Source organism: Homalodisca vitripennis, chromosome 2 (assembly GCF_021130785.1).
Source record: "Homalodisca vitripennis isolate AUS2020 chromosome 2, UT_GWSS_2.1, whole genome shotgun sequence".
NCBI lineage: Eukaryota > Metazoa > Arthropoda > Insecta > Hemiptera > Cicadellidae > Homalodisca > Homalodisca vitripennis.
This window is the reverse complement of record NC_060208.1, coordinates 164,666,079-164,683,476: the sequence shown is the minus strand read 5'-3', so window position 1 is coordinate 164,683,476 and position 17,398 is coordinate 164,666,079. Positions and strand designations below refer to the sequence as shown.

The 17,398-nt window shown below is 30.4% G+C and overlaps 1 protein-coding gene across 7 annotated transcripts in view; it reads left to right on the top strand.

Moving 5' to 3' along the window:
- LOC124354982 (adipokinetic hormone/corazonin-related peptide receptor variant I-like) overlaps positions 1-17,398 on the top strand; it is a 209,146-nt gene that overhangs the window by 148,854 nt on the left and 42,894 nt on the right. For 4 of the 7 annotated variants that reach the window (XM_046805828.1, XM_046805823.1, XM_046805821.1 and 1 more), the window contains 3 exons: positions 3,562-3,674; positions 12,408-12,689; positions 16,162-16,310. In XM_046805828.1, the coding sequence (XP_046661784.1) occupies positions 3,654-3,674; positions 12,408-12,689; positions 16,162-16,310 (452 nt within the window). In that variant the 5' untranslated portion in view covers positions 3,562-3,653. The remainder of the gene's footprint in view (positions 1-3,561; positions 3,675-12,407; positions 12,690-16,161; positions 16,311-17,398) is intronic. The other 3 variants (XM_046805824.1, XM_046805825.1, XM_046805826.1) reach the window with 1 other exon arrangement.

Here is a 17,398-nt window from a genome sequence, read left to right as displayed (position 1 = left end):
CCAGCAGTTTTTGCTCCCTGTTTGTCCAATCGTATTTTTTTAAGTGATCGTGCTCGCTTATCAGTTCACGGATTTTGTTTAAAAAAAGTATTTTTTTTAATATTGAATAATTATTTGCATCTTTTATTTTTGTTATAGCTAATGCAAAAAAGCTAATACCTTTTAACGGACAAAATCTTTGTTGTTCGCGGCTTGTTGCAAGTATACATTTAAGTGATCGTGCTCACTTATTAATTGAGAGGTTTCGTTTAAAAGGTATCTTTGAAATTGTTATTAAAATTGCTAAATAGTTGGTACCTTATACATCTTAACTATACTAGCTTTTTTTCTTTCATTGGTTAATATCTTTGTTAAAAGTTTGGTTTCTGTAGCTTTACTAGTTCTAGAGATATTAAAAAATATGAAATTGCGACTAGCAGCTTAACGCAACATTTACCGAACTATGTATATAGGACATTTCTTTTTTGGAGTGCTGAACTATACTATTAGCCAGTGAAGTTCGAGACACCCTTTTGTGAACCCCTACAGCAAAGTTTCTGTAACATGGTAGTTATAGGTAGGATTTTCTGGTATTAAATACTAATTAGGCTGGAATAATAATTAATTTGCAGTATATTTATTCGTGTGTGCAAAATAAATAATAAATAGTGGACAAAACAATATATACTTCACAATAGAACTGGATATACATAATTATTGATAATGAAAATTAAATATATATATATTTAATACCTATAATACTGTACTAAGCCTATTAAAACAGCCGAACACTACAAGAATTTGCATTTAAAGAATAAATACCTTAAAATACTGCAGAGTAAAAACCATACCATAAAACATAATTAGAACCATGAGAAGGAATGAAACCTAATAGACATAACCATTTTCCCCTTTCCTAAAGCTATCAAAGAAATAGCAATACATTAATTGGGATTTAACTAGCTAACATAATCTAGTACTCTTTCACTCTGAATATGTTATTGTATTATGTCAATTCAACTTATATGTGCTAGTATTTTAATTATATGGACAGCAGCGGACTGCATAGACATTCTGGCGGCATGTAGAGGCTGTAGGTATTGCTTTTATGTATGTTAATTATGATAGTACTCTATCACTTTAGTCATAGAGGCTTGTAATATAGTTTGAACGATGGAAAATATTTCTCTCATAAATAAAGAGAAGAAATAAGAAACCTTTTAAACCGCTGTCTGTCGGTGACAGCTTGTCAAAACCTTAAGTTACCAGAATAATATTATTACAATCTATCTGATGTTATATATAATCTACAAAGATTTACAGGTTCTTTTGTAATTTAGTGAAATTTAGATAAAAACCATAATAAATTGTTTCGAAGATACAGTTTTAACTGTTTTGTATTTGTAAAATCACGTTATGACATCTGAATGATGTTTTCATAACTTTCTGGAGTTAGTTTCGAGCACTATTACACAACGTATAAAGTAAAAAGATATAACAGTAAAATGTTTCGTTAAAGTACAATTTCAGATTGCATACGAGTTTTATTCAAAATAAATTTGGCAGAACAATTGAGTTGAATAGTACCGTGGTTAAAGCCCTTTCTCGGTTCTCTCCGATGTGGTCAAGCCCTCTACATACATTAGCAAAGTTAATCGTAAAGCTGTCTTCACTTCCTCGGCCGTAAAGCAACTCAACAAAGATTACTACAATAGTCTGTTAGTTGTGGAATTAATTGGGTGAATAACAACAGTTTTTTTACACACTTTCAAATATTGCTGGATATATAGATAGTATTATTATTAATAAAATAGTATGCTGTAATGATGAAATGTACTTTTACGTAAAGAATTTGACTTTAATTGTTTATGCTTAAAACGAATGGTACTGTTACATTAAAAAAGGTTGTAATCTCCAGTATTTCAAAGTTAATTTTTAATTACTCTAAACCCATGAATCTACTCACACTTGAGTTAAATTGTAGGTATAATCATTCTTCCCACAACAGAAAGAGATTTTTGTTTAATGATTTTGTTTTTGAATACCTACAAATGAATGCGCATTTTCTGCAGAAATTTTCGTGCTTGTAAAGGCGGGCTAGTCTCTAAAAGACATGTCAACGTTCATGCTACTGATGCGTAGTTCATTGATGATGTCAATGAAATGTCAATAAAAATCTCTGCCACCAAATATGTTCTAGTTTAGCAGTAAAAGGTTACAAAAACTTGTAGCTTGTATCCGTGTGTAGTCGTAATGTACATGCACGTGCACGTAAATAATCCCAAAGGCCTTACTGAATGCAGGGACAACAATTAGGTACAGAGGTGGGAAAATTACTATATCACACAATAACTAAATTGAATCACTGCTTGACAGTATATAGTGAGTATCTCACAGCACAGACGGTAGTTACAGCCAGGGTGATGAATCCACATGGATACATGATAAGTAAGGGGTTAATTAACTCTTATATGCTTTAATTATATAGAATGAAATTTTATACAGTAAATTTATTGTAACGTTTTCTGTATGCAAAACCTACATTTAAAAAGTTTAATATATTTAAAGGCGTATGCCCGTTACACATAGTTTAAAAATGAAATGAAAAATTCTTTATTTATACAGGTAGGTTTATACTTTACTTGTGCGGTTGAAATTTTCACTTCCATACCTAATTCTATTGCCTGTACCTTATTTGACTCTATTACAAAAACATTTAGTACTATAGAAAAAGAAGTGGAAGTTGTAAATGATTTCAAATATTTTATTTAGGTAATCATGGATCATTGATCGGCGAAGGGATTTTTAAATCCAAAAGGCTAATATCATTGTACACCTTAATGTGCATGGCTATACAATCAGTATATATTCTTGTAGTACATAACCATTATTCTAATAAATATTAAGCTATTGGTTAAATATTTTGATTTCAGTAAGGAAAATTACTTATTTCGTGCTCCAATTATTAAGAAAAAATTTAATATTTGTGAAATACTTTGTCTAGGAATGATTTTTTCTACTTTGTAATGTTTTTCAAAATTGATAAATTATTGAAACTATTTAGTTAATTTAATGTAAATTTTAAACAATCATATTTTTAGATTTTACAGGTATAGTAGTTTTTCTGTTGGTTCTGTTTAATTTTTCATTCATTTTTAATAATAAAGCTCCGAAAGATTTATAGGGACATTCGTTTTATGATTTTATATATCTGTTTACGATATTAAATTTCGATTGGCTTAAAAATTGGACTAATATATATATATATATATATATAATGATATAACTCTTTTATTAAATACTTTTGCTTAATGAGTTCCTTTTAAACTTTTAGACCAATAACTCAAAACTCTTGCCGAAAACTGGAATTGATTTTGTCACTTACTAATATAGATTGAAAATAAATTACTTCCGAAACGCAAGGACTATATCTTCCTACATATTTATTGTTCGGGAAGTAATGGTTTTATCAAGTTTGACATTATTCACCTATAACTCAACAATTATAATGTTTATTCGAACCTAGTGGTAGAGCGGTATAAGAAGTAAATAACCTAATAGGTGTATAATTGGTTTTTACAGTACACTCGTGGGTGTTTGTTTTGCGCAATTACCCCATCTTCCGTTTCGCCGCACCAAGTCCTCTATCTCGTGGTCTGTGGCAGTGGAGGGAGATGTTAACGAGCACACCACAGGTCAGTGCTGGTCATTCAGAGAACATAAATCTGGACATGAATAATACATTTCAGCCATTCCAGTTCGATGTGAACCCCAGTTTTTGATATAAAGAGTTATCTTCTTAGGGGTCCGAGTATTTAAAAAAATCATTTAATCAGCATGAATCCGAAAACCTAGTGATACAAATATAGGATTATACAATGTATAATTAAGTTTTTAACAAACATCATTTTATAAAAATTATTTCAATTTATATTCTGCCTTTTGAAATAAATAAATAATGTTTACCGTGAATAATTTATACAAAAACCGCCTGCGAATCCACACAATGTTCTAAATCGATAGAACAACTTCATTACGTTTAAGATTTTTAATGTAAAAAACCAAATTTTAACTTTAAGCATCTGACTGTAAGTCCATAGAGAAATTTTGCTATTTAATGTCTCTTATATCTTTTTGTATTATATAAGATGTCGTTTATTTCTGCGAATATACAATAAATTATTTTCTGGACTTCACTGAAGATCCTATTTAAAAACTGTTGATAAGTTGGATTTTAATTGATTCATTTGGTCTTTTCCATTTAATAAAAAGCATTTTCAGGGCTGGTAAAGTTATCCAATGCTTATAATTTTAGTTAAGTAAAATATCTATAAATTTATAAGATTATTATTTGCTGTTCATAAACAGTATTTTACTATTATTCTTCACGAATAATAACTACACTTAAATATATAAAATTTTTAACGTATTAAAATCCATGTCCAAGATCTGCCCTAACATTTAGGAATATCAATGTGGAGCAATAAAAAACTGTTTACACACTTAAACTTACGTTACTACACTGCTATGCAAGACGTAATGAATGAAGTCTTACAGTCGGTTTGTAGTTAACACTTACACCCCTATATTAGATCAAAAAATGACGGGGGATGCCTCATTGTAAAGGTCTGCATTGTTTTATGAATGAAACTAATATGGTTAATTCAGTTTTATAATTATATTATTCTACTTAATAAAACTCCCTAACCTTTGGATTTTGTTTAAAACATTGGAACTCGCACGATGCATTGGAAGCCGTTCTTCCAGTAGTCATCAAACATTGAACCATAAAAGATGAGCCTTTTGATATGACAGTAACATTAATCCATGTCATATGGCCTATTGCATGAAATTATGATTAAAATAATCTAATTTTCTTTAACAGAACGTTAGCTTCAACCAATCATCTCAACAATATGTAGTGTACATGTTGGAGTCTTCTTGTGACCTCTACTGGATTCTGTATTGTTTAGCATTTGTCGGAAATTACTAATTCCCAAAAATCTATCCTTGTGTTATCACTGTGAATCCAGCATTTACCATATAATATAATTAAGTAAACATAATACGCAATCAGATGATACAAATTTAATGAATATTAAGTGTCGTTTGACAGATATCTGGTATTCCGACCATATGTTAGTTTGTTTATTTAAACATATATGTGACATAAACGACCAATATATATATATATATATATATATATATATATATATATATATATATATATATATATATATATATATTTATATGTATGTATGTATGTATGCAAGCATGGACAATGTAATATAACGTGATTATGTGAACACGTTAACTGCCGTAATTGTTAAAACATGCATACTAAACGTGGTACAAATTCAGTAATTGCACATAGCTTGAATGTGTTCGTTAGCCATTCTTAACTAATAAAAAGTTTCAAAATGACGGCAATGCGAAATCGACCAAAAATTTAACTTATAAAATTCCAAAACGTAGACCCAAACAAAAAATTTTTGCAATATAACATTTACCTATAAAAAATATATATTCTTTCACTTTTCAATGTCTCTTAAGGTTTTAAGATGGCGACTACTCAAAGCGTAGAAAGGGCATTGTTATATACCAATTATTATGAATTTTAGCTTTTAAAATGTGTTTAGAATGCTCAGATCAGTGATAATAATGTTTCCTCTTAAGTTCCGCTCGTGTTTTTTATGTCTCGTAAAATTTTCAGATCGCAGGCATATAAATTTTTAATTTCTTTACAATTTGAGGGAATATTAGTGAATACGTTAACTACCGTAGTTCCTAATAAAATTAGACTAACCTGGGAAAATTGCACTATTTACACACAGATTTTCTGAGTTATTTAACCAGTAAAACCAATAAAAAGTTTCATGATGGACATTTGAATTTTCGAAAAAGTTCTATAAAATGACAATGGTATTTTATAAAATGAATGCAAATCGCTACTTTTCTTAAAATTGGAAGAAATTTAAACCAAAATATATTATCACTTATTTTTGGATAAATATTAAGTTTTAAAGATGTGGTCATTTAAATTTTAGAAATATACAACTGAAACGTTAAAAGTTAACATAATTACACAATTTTGGGTTAAATAAAATCATGGCCATAATTTTCTACAGAAATTAATTTGCATATAAAAATTTTTGTCTTGCAAGCATTCAAGATTATGGAGTTGATAAATTTATGAAAGTGTTAAGATTATATTGACATGCCAAATTTGACAGATACTGTCCCATCGGTGTGTGTAAAACATTTTAACTAATAATGCATCTTCAATTTGACATTTGAGATGACTGGTAGATGTGAAATCCATCTTTCTACCGACATAGTGTGAAAGGATATTTGTAATTTGTCTCTAAAACGTGTGCCCTTATATAATACATACCAATTACGACGTCTTGACATTAGAATACCTATTCATTTTTGTTGTTGTCTTATGTTTTATAATTATCTGAGATTTAGGTAAATTTCTAACCTGTATATTGCAGTGTACTCGTGTAATATTATATATATATATATATATATATATATATATATATATATATATATATATCACAACAACTACGGACGCAGTTCATATTATAAAAAGTTTTAAGATCTGAAAATTCTTTACACATTTTTTTACGGAGACTGCAAGTAAGTCCTAAGGTGAAGTTTGTCATTGGAGCAAATCAAAGGTGAAACAAAATTTGACAAAACTACTCTAGATGCACTGTGGTTAGACCTATTTTAACCAAAATGGGCATAATGTAGTATGAAAAAAACATATATCCACACAGTAGTTTAAATTTTTAAAACCAATATATTTTGTTCATTTTAAACTTTTAAAAGAAAACTTATCTGCAGCATGATTTCTTCTACAGTACTTGAACACATTGGTGTATATAGTGTGGAAGACGTATTTATCTCAATAAAAAAAGAAACTATTCTTGTCACAATAATAGAATCCCAATTCTATAAGTCTCAGCTTAATATTCGAGCTACAAAGAAGCTTTCATATAATTCGCTTGTAGAAAGTTCACTTGGTTTAAAACGGAACTGATCCTGGAATTTTTATTGAATACATTTTCAGTAAACATTATTTTGATTGGGTAGACAATAATTTTACTAGCATAAGAGTATAATGTTTTGCATACACACCAAACTTATCAAATAATATTATTGAATAGCTGTTCGCACAGGAACTTCTTTTTTAAGGTTCTTATTTGTTTTTGCTAGTGAATCCTAGCATTATTTATCTCAGTTAAATGATATATTAATTCGATACCAATATCATTGATGGAGTTTTCATTTTTTAAATTTATTGGTATCCTCAACTGTGTTTACTTGTACTCTTATTTTGTTATAGCAATAAAGTTACAGTTTTGAACAAACAAGATATTAAATAGCTAAATTGGTAAATGTATCTAAAGTATATTAACCAGTGGTCCAAAGTAATCTTACAAGTAATCGTGTATGTCTCGGAATGGAATTGAAACATCGCGTCGGTCTTCTCAAACTATTTTGGATACCAAACGTACTACAACTGATTGAAAGTTTTGAAAACTGATTGAAAGGAACATTTTAACGAATTTAGAATTTTAATAACAAAATATTTGGCAGGAGCATTGTCAGTATTTTAAACTTAGCTATGTCAAGTATTAATTATTTAATACCAACTAAACTTATAACTGAGTTGTAATGGTTTTATAACTTCAAACAGGTGAGTGAGCTCCCTAATTTGAATAATTAATATGAAATATCGATCAAATACGATTAACGAATATACTAACGCTACTAAAGAGCCATGCTCAATGGAATACGACTACTGGTGACGTAAAGAATTAAAAAGGTGACTTAAAGACGAAAGGGTAGTTTTAATGATCTGTTCGTCCCAACCCATCTCATGATTACTGGAATAAATTAATTATGCGCTGTATTTTGTTAGGAATAATAAAATCTACGTGGCTTACTTACAGGTGACCTGAGATGTAGGCTACCTGTAAAGGTCACCAATGTATGCGTCAAAAATATCTCAGACCTGATTACATTTTATATAAATTGTATATTACACATTTTAAAAGAGTACATAAATATTTTCCTTTCAAAAACGTGCCATCTAAATATAATGTTTATTTTTTATTTATATATTATAAGGTAGTACTGTTATTAGGTATTTTGTCGGAGAATATGTGTTTAATACACGTTACAGAATGTTTGAAACACATTTTACATTCTTATGTGAGAAAACATTCAAATAGATTTGGACAGATACGACAACCATTTACGAGAAAAACATCGCACTCGTACTACTAAATAACCTCACTTTCGAGTACAACTATGGGATCCTACGGAATCTACCACCATCTGTGCAGAGTTATGGTGCGTTTGCCGAGGTCCTTCGTAAATATTTTACTATAAAATATGTTCGTGTTGCGATTATGAATTCATAATTACTTGCAATGAATTCAGAACTATAACAATTACACTTTTGTGATGCATAATGGACCTGTCATAACCAAGCACTTTATGTAACAAACTCTAAAACAATGAGCAATGCGGAGTCGTGGTTAGCAGTAATAGAATTTCTAATCGAATAATGAAAGAGAATGCAATGGGTCTTAGTGTATAACGTTAAGACTCCAAATTTTTAAACTTCACTTAGTCAAATAACTTTTAAATTTCACAAAGTAATACTTACATATGTTTCAAGCGAATGTATATCTCAAGGATGAAAACGAGCAAGATAATTGTTGTTACTTTCATTTGTGGTCTACGTCGTCTGACAGTTGCACATTTTAGTTATAAATGTATTGTATTGTATTATAGACGTATTATTCAGATCGTAAAGCTTAGGGGTCTTCAAATCAAATATATATATATATACAAAGAAAATAGTGACCCACAAAATGTTGACTGTGGGGTAATACAAGACAGACGACAGTTTAATATGCCTTCGGAAGAAGTTGGCTAGATGCACAGGCCAAGGCATTGAGCAATGTGATGGTAGTAAAACAGTTTTTTGTTGCAAAAAAGTCAGGAAATGCATGTATACATTCATATGATTAAGTAATATTTTAAATTGCACATAGATTAAAACTGTGTATTTTGTTTACTGTACAGTCTCTCCTATCATTTGGAAACATTACGTGGGGAAGAGCTCGAAGATTTAAGGAAATCTCTTTTCGTTTTTCAGAAACGTATTTTAAAAGCTGTTTTAGAAAATTAACAGATATTCGACTTAAAATACTTTTCATGAAACATGAAATTTTTCCTAGCACCAGTTGTATATAAAAAGTATATTACACACACACACACACACACACACACACACATATATATATATATATATATAAACATTTTTCTTTAATTTTATCTTTAACGTCACATTTTTATAATTCTAGGCACTCTAGTAGAGTGAGGATCTCTGTCATTCCATTAATTATGGATAAAGTTAAGTATATACTTATTAATAACTCATTTTATATATCTCAGACTTTATTTAGAAATGTATGTAACAAATTTAGTAAATTTAGGCTATTTGAACCTATGTCATGGAAATAATGTAACACAAAGTTAACAATTTTCTACTCCGTGTTGTACTTGAAGAGGCCGAGACCTTGTTATTGTCCGAGTGAGTACGATCATGACAATTTGTTGTATAGATTGTTTGCTTATGACGATGGTGACCCGTAACTTACTACTGCAGTAGACATTATTGTGTTAACTCGTAACAGTCCTAATATCCCTCTTCACATCCAGTTACATCAGTAAACTTAAAAAAGACGTGTTGAAAGTAGCTGGAATAGACTGATGGCGATGAATGTTTTAATGAAATAGAGACTGCAATAGCTTTTACTACAAGAGATATGCCAGTGTTATATTCCTTGGAGATTAGTCTGTTATCTACATATATCAATTAATAATATAACTCTAGCATACGCACGGGCTGCTTGGCCATATAGGATAGTTTCAAAACATTATGTATAATACTTTCAGTTATTTATTGTACATTTATTAATTATCAATACATATATAAGTATATATTAATACTTACTGTAATGGTATTGTAATTGTAACTGAAATAAACTTTCTTTTATTTCATTTCAGTTGCTTCTCCCGAGTTGGGAAAGAATGATTTTAGTTCTTCTGATATGAAATAGGTACCCTGATTTGTGTATATATAAATTGTAAACTTAAGTTGCTTGAAAGAGCTAAACATTTTATATAGATGCTTTCGTTTTAGTTTTTGAAGCATTAAAAATTACAGTTTTTGAAGCCATATCAGTGAAAGGAAATGGAAATAAGTGTCAATATACTCATCTATTTAGTTAAAATATATGTATTATTTGTTGCTAAATTAACTGCCTACTTAAATGCTATTTTAGTCTTTTTCTTACGAGTTTTTAGTTATAATAAAATTTCCTTATGACAATCATTGATTTTCTGTATATACTAAGCGGACTGCAGTTGCAGTTATCTTTCTAACAAAATGTTTTCTGAACACAGTGTATCATGTTTTACACGTGGAATGACATAAAGACCTATCCAATTCTAAAAACCTCTGACTGTCATTTGGTTTCTGAATTGAGTAAAAGTCTAAGCGACTCAATCTTTACACAGACGGGCACAATGTACTCATCTGAGCAGGTCAAAATCTTCAGGTGATGTCCTTGTAGAAGATAAATCACCATCAGCACCACCAAATAATTGAGTTTTACCATTGCCACCAGCAGTATCAGCAATTCATAAACCTTTTTTATAATCTCTTTTAGTTAAGTTTATTTGAATGAGATATCCCTGAATGAGATTTTATGAACTACTTTTAATAGAAGTAGTTTTTCTTTATTCAGGGTCAGATATAGTTGAGGGTAGGATATATCGTTACATCTTCGTCATTTAGTCATCTTCAGTGATAATAAAAATTACATATTGGAAACATACAACTAGATTTGTAACTCTTAACGGTAATCTGGTGGAGTTATTTAATGTACTCCATACCTCAAAGCCTGTATACGTATTTTTACTTTCGCAAATTTAGACTGGGTAAGCTCTTTATAGGAAAAAAGCTGCAGATATGATATTTAGACACTTTTACATCGAGTAACTTCATTACGAAGTTCGTCACTTTTAGCAGGAAAAAATGTCACATTGGCTGAATGTTTCAAAGATGAAGAGTAACAGCATCATTGACGATCTTGGAATTACCATCAATAATTATTTGAGGCCCTAACATTGATGACAACTGTAGCAATGCCTCCAAATTGCTTGGACTCGTTGTTCTTATTACAAGCTATGGTCTCTACTCCAATGTAGCAACTCTACTCCAGTCAATTGACCGACAGCTACTTGAATATACCAGCATAATATGGTCTCTCTCTACCAAACTGGCTCCATTAAGAGACTTGAAGCCATCCAAACACGTTTTTTACGATTACTTCTACAGATACGGCAGTTGGTACCCCTGATGGACAGACATACTGTGGGGATTTGTATTTTAAGTAACATTTTATTGTCCCGGAAGCGTGAAAAGTCGAATCTTGAAGGCTTCTTCTTTCTTTATTTTTTGTTCTTCAAAACAGAAGTGAAACTTATTTTGATGTTCTTGTAAGTGTCTGAATCTAGAATTATAACGTTATTACAGCGTTTTATACATTCAATTCAAAGCATTTAACTTATCGTTAGATATAATAACCAACCAGTAATGAAAGGTATTGAGTGAAATAGGTTGTGTATTCTTCAGAAATACTTTCTTGAAATAGCAGTATTTATAAAGATATTGTAAGAATTAGATCTTCGATATCGAGCACATGTACTCTTAGCTCATCTGGGTGACTGTTCATAAAATTAAAATTATACATTATTAATAATTGTTTCAGGTCCTATAACTTTATACATAACATACATATATTTTCAGATTGATTAAGAACATTAAATTTTATTAAATATATTTTAATAACCATTTACTGAATAAAACTCGTTTACTGAATAAAGATTTTACTGCGTACTAAACTCCATAGTAATTACAGACTGGATAGCAAATAAACAGCAAAACATTGTATAATAATATTGTACATAAGCTGATAGGTCACGATAGCCTATATTGTGAAGAGGTTGATCTCCTTTTCAGGATTATTCTGCCCGTCATCATGGATCACTGGCTTGTGCGACTATCTCATCAAACAGAATTATATATGATTTATGCAATATACTTTCTAAAGCTAAAATAGGTATCTTTTGGAAAGACAATCTTATAAATCTTGAGACACACTTTTTATGACCACTAACGTTCTACTAGAATGCTAAATCGGATATAAATAAAACAATTTTAATTTTCCTAATTTAAATAGTGGAGGAATATATTGCGTCTGCATATGTTCGATTACTAGTAATCCAAGCACAATTTGCCATATAATTTAAACTTTTATTTTTTATTACAGGTGGAACCGTTACGAAATGACACTGTGGAGATGGGGGCCACTATAGACGATGTGCCCACCCTTGGATTTTTCCCCGACTGGTGCAACAATGCGTCCTACAATGTCACTATCGACATGTGCTTCAACGACGGCCACGTCATCTCCATCGTCTTGTACTCTATCCTGTTTGTCTTCTCAGCCATCGGCAACATCACCGTCCTCTCCATCATACTCCGGCGCCGCCGCAAGTCCACCTCCAGAATTAATACCATGCTCATGCACCTCGCCATCGCTGACTTAATTGTAAGCCTTTCCTTAGTGCTTACTGTCAACAATAATAAAAGTAACAATCAACTGCGTTTTACACTGTAGGTCTTCGTAAATCTACTCTCAGATAAAGAACTTTAGGTATTCGAGTTTGAAAGTTAATCACAAACTAACCAGTAGAATTAAAATTGGTGTGAAATTTTAATGCAAACAATAACTTCTAATTTGTTATCGCGAACATTTAAAACAGGTACCAGTTCTACCTAACTGTAAATGTAAATAAGGTTACTGTGCTTGAGTGTGTAATCTTAGAATCATACAAAATAATTGTGGTAATGTAATTATGGTAATATTTTAACTTTTGTGTATAACCAAGCGGTTCAAACAAATTTGACATTGGCCACGTTATGGATTTTTTAAAGTCTATGTCTTAGGTGTGTAGTTTTGTATATAATTATTTAATTTTTATAACTTATTTAACTAAGCAAGTTTTGTTAATCTAACGCGTTTGGCGCATGCTTGTCTGAGCGAAAGAGAGCTGTGTTGCCACTTTCGTTGCGTTACTATAAACAATAAAACATTGTCAAGCGTTTACAAAAGTAATTCGTTGATGTTGTATGCTAACTTAATAATAAGCCATTTACTTGGAAATTATCATAACGTAATAAATGTTGGTATTATTGACTTTATTCCTAAAACAACTGTATTGGAAAGATTTGTTTTCATAATCGTAAAATAGCTACTAGTTAACCAGAACACAATTTTTATTGATGTAATTAGTCTCACGTAAACCTTCTAGAACTTTTCTTACACTTAAAAAGAAATATTTATACAAAATCCTATTCAATAACAGCAATTATTAACAGTAACAGTAAAGAACCTCTCTATTTGTCTTTTTGTATTTACTATTATATAGACCACGCAGCAGGCAGAAAAATGTCTTTTTTGGCCAGTAAAACGTATCTGAATTGTATATTATACAAACTCATACTATACCCATAAGTTTAAGTAAAACACGTTTAATTTCAGTAAAAGTCATTATCGTACAGTCTGACTAATCCAGATAAATTGGGAGCAAACCCATTCCTAATTATCGACCCATGCAGAGTTCCGTAATGAACCTATTAAAGGGCAGTAGACGTGTTCATCATAAATAGTACTTCCTAGTCGGAAGAAGTAGGTAGATATTTTGACAGTTTAATTATTATAAATACATTTATATGAGATTTAGAATATCAATACCTTGAGTAACATTTGATAACACTGTTTAACAAAAGCTTAGGTCACATTTTCTATATAAATTACGGAGTTACAATTTTTTCTTTAATATGAACGGTCACCATAATAGAACTAAATGGCGCAAAAAGGTGACAACGAACTTAAAAGGATCTAATTTTTGGAGTTTTTGGCAAATTAATCGTTTCCACAAGCTAAGTAATTTATATTATGTATAAAATTTAGTCGGAGAGTGGATATGGACTCTGGAGATAGCAGTTAAGCTGAAATTTTCAATAAGTGCTACCATGAAGACAGTTGCAATACGCTGATTTCGTATGCAAGAACTACATAAAACAAGTAGAAATCTAACGTTAGCTGGAGGTGGAACGTATAAATAAAACATAAAATGTAATCTAAATTTAACGTATTTTAGGTCGGTTTTGTGTGCAAAATCAGCCTGTTGAAATAATCCTCATGGTAGTACTTACCAAAAATATCTACATGACTTCACATGACATGACCCCTAGAGCAAAAAAATATTCCAATTCTAAATGTTTTATGCTATATAACGTGGACTTTACAAACGATAACCATAAAAAAACATTTTAAAATATGTTAAAACAATTGATCTTATAAATTTCTCTGCTAAATTCGTTAGCCAGATTGCTACGCTATTTATGAACCTAAAGATAACATATTTTCTGAATGCTTGCAAGGTTTACAAAATATTTTGTATTACAGTGTTTTTTGGCTCTGTAAATCCCATAAGAACTTTTTATCACCCGGAACTGTTCATACAAATGTTGAAACGGTTACAACTTGCTACAAACTTTTATTTTTTAAATATCTTGACTACATTCGTCGGCTTCGTACCCCTTTTCGTTTCTATATGGCGGACGTACAAATAATTTGTTTTTATTCACAACTGTTATTTATGAACCTAGATAAAAGACTAAAATGATCCTGAAATGCGTATTGGATGTCCTAAATATTACATAATATAAATGTGTTTTATATAAAACTGTTTTAGAGATATTGATTGCATGTAAATTCCATAAGAACTTTCCTATCGCGAAGAACAACTGGTGATAGAAGTTGAAACTAAGTCAAACTTGGTACAAAATTTTACCATTTAAATATCTTGACTACGTTTATTGGCCAGTTTCGTACACCATTTAATTCCATTGCATGGCAGCCGCTTAAACTCTTTTTAAATTCATAACTCCATTATTTATGAATCGAGAGAAGAAACTACAACTGTTATTGAATGCTTATAACACTTCCTGACCTTGTTTCTTTCTATAAATTTTTCAATTGTATCATTTTAAAGATATTGAATATCTATACATTCTATGACAATAAATTTAACAATATCTCAGTTGTCACAAAATGTAAGCACTTCCTTCGACTTAGTTGAACGGACTATTTTTTATGGAAACATTATGTTACAGTATTGCACCGAATTGAGATATTTTATTAAGAGCATATCTATTGCTACAATAAAATACGTCTGGTGCAGCAGTAAATTGTTAATTTAAAAATTTATAGATTATACAATGTTTGAAATTAAAAATTAAGTAGTCGTTTTTTTGGTAGCTAAAGCCTTCATTCACTTAAAAAGAACGAGCTGCGTTATGCGCTCTCATTTTGTTTTCAAAGTCGTGACATCAATGCCACTGCTGCATGCTTCTGAGTGTGTAAGCGCGTTTCTTCAATGTCACTTTTAATCAAGTCTTCATCCAATTTTGGTACATCAGCGTCACTTTGGAACTAAATATTATTATGCTTAATTAGAGAAACATAACAAAATAAAGCCTTCCGCCACTACAACCCAACACACATTCCTGTCAAATGAATGTTCTTTGCGCTCCAAGAGTAAGCAATAAACCAATACAAGACAATGTATTTAACGCGGTGTCTTTGTCTGTATCAAATCTCACTTTTAGACCGCCTGGAGTAAGTCCGAACTATTGATTCTCTACTGTAATTCGTATGCTAAAATGCTAAAAGTTAATAAAGTATACCACTACATTAGCGCATGCATTGAAGTACTTAGTGCTAACTGTAGTTAAGATCGTCGAGTGGTCTGGAGAAGAAAAGGTGGGTGCCAAATATATTAAATAGAAGTATATTAATTTACATACTTATACATTAATATGTCGGTCATGGAAACACGCTGGTAAAGAAAAAAACATCAAAATACTAAGTAAGGGATAATAAATTCCAAATATTGTCCAACAAATATACTACAATATCTTAGAAACTGTTATTAACACTACAGTTTGTTTAGGTTACTTTTCTGATGATGCCGTTGGAGATCATGTGGGCGGCTACCGTCAGTTGGTTGTTGGGTGACATAGCCTGCAGGATTACTGCATTCTTCAGGATATTTGGCCTCTATTTATCCAGTTTTGTCCTCATCTGTATCAGCATAGACAGGTATACATATCATTATTTTACATACATCGCTGAAGTGTATAACACAAATGTATAAACAAAATATGGTTTTTTTGTAAAATACACAAATAAACAAATGTAGTTTTAGGTAATTCATAAGAAATATTCTTTTAATAACATCTATGAATATTATTTTTGCCGTAGATAATTTTATATTGTAATATATAGTGTTCGAAACAAAAAGCACTATTACTTTAATTATGATAGTATTTAAATAAGGATTAATCATTCATAGTCCATGAAAATAATGTTACACATCAACCCACTATTATAAAAAGATGTCATTCCAAGTAAATTAACGAAATAGTGAGTTATTGAATTAGAATTACCCTAGTTAACCCTCACTAATTCAACCATGTAATCATTTAACTTTGTAATTCATTGTCGTCATACTTGATTGAGTTTCGGCTGAAGCTTTGATTGGAAATCTATTTACAGATATAAAGATAAACGTTTCTGATAACTTCATATTAACCACAGTGGCTTAGCGTAACTTATTTGGAGTGAAATGCTTTTATCGAAGTCGCCAATGTAATCCAATAATGTTTACTAATTGCTTACTTTCAGCTCTTCTACTCTCTATCCTTCATGGAAGTATTCAACATCCATGACTAAGTAAATTCATCTAATATATTATAATCATAATTTGCAATCGGACAGCTTTGTCTATGTTTTTAATAATCGTACTAAAATAAATTTCATACAGTTCAATCGTATATTACACCAGTATAGGTAGAGTTTGAACTACACAATTACTGTATTAGATACTATAAAACTACTAAATAATGACCGTTCCACTCCAATTAAATTGTAGGTTCTAGGTGATTGTATGGAAGTTACAAGTGAGTGCATATTACTATTCTGTGATAAAAAAGTTTTATTTCAAAAACCACTATTTCACAAACTTTTTTTGTAATGGAGATTATAAATTACTTCTCTTAAATATGTTTTTCGAAACTACCTTCCCACTAAATGTGTGCAAAATTGTTTTCAAGGAACTGTTAAATATTATGAATAATATTCTTGACTAACCATTAGATTATTTTTCTTTGAATTTAGAATGTAAATGT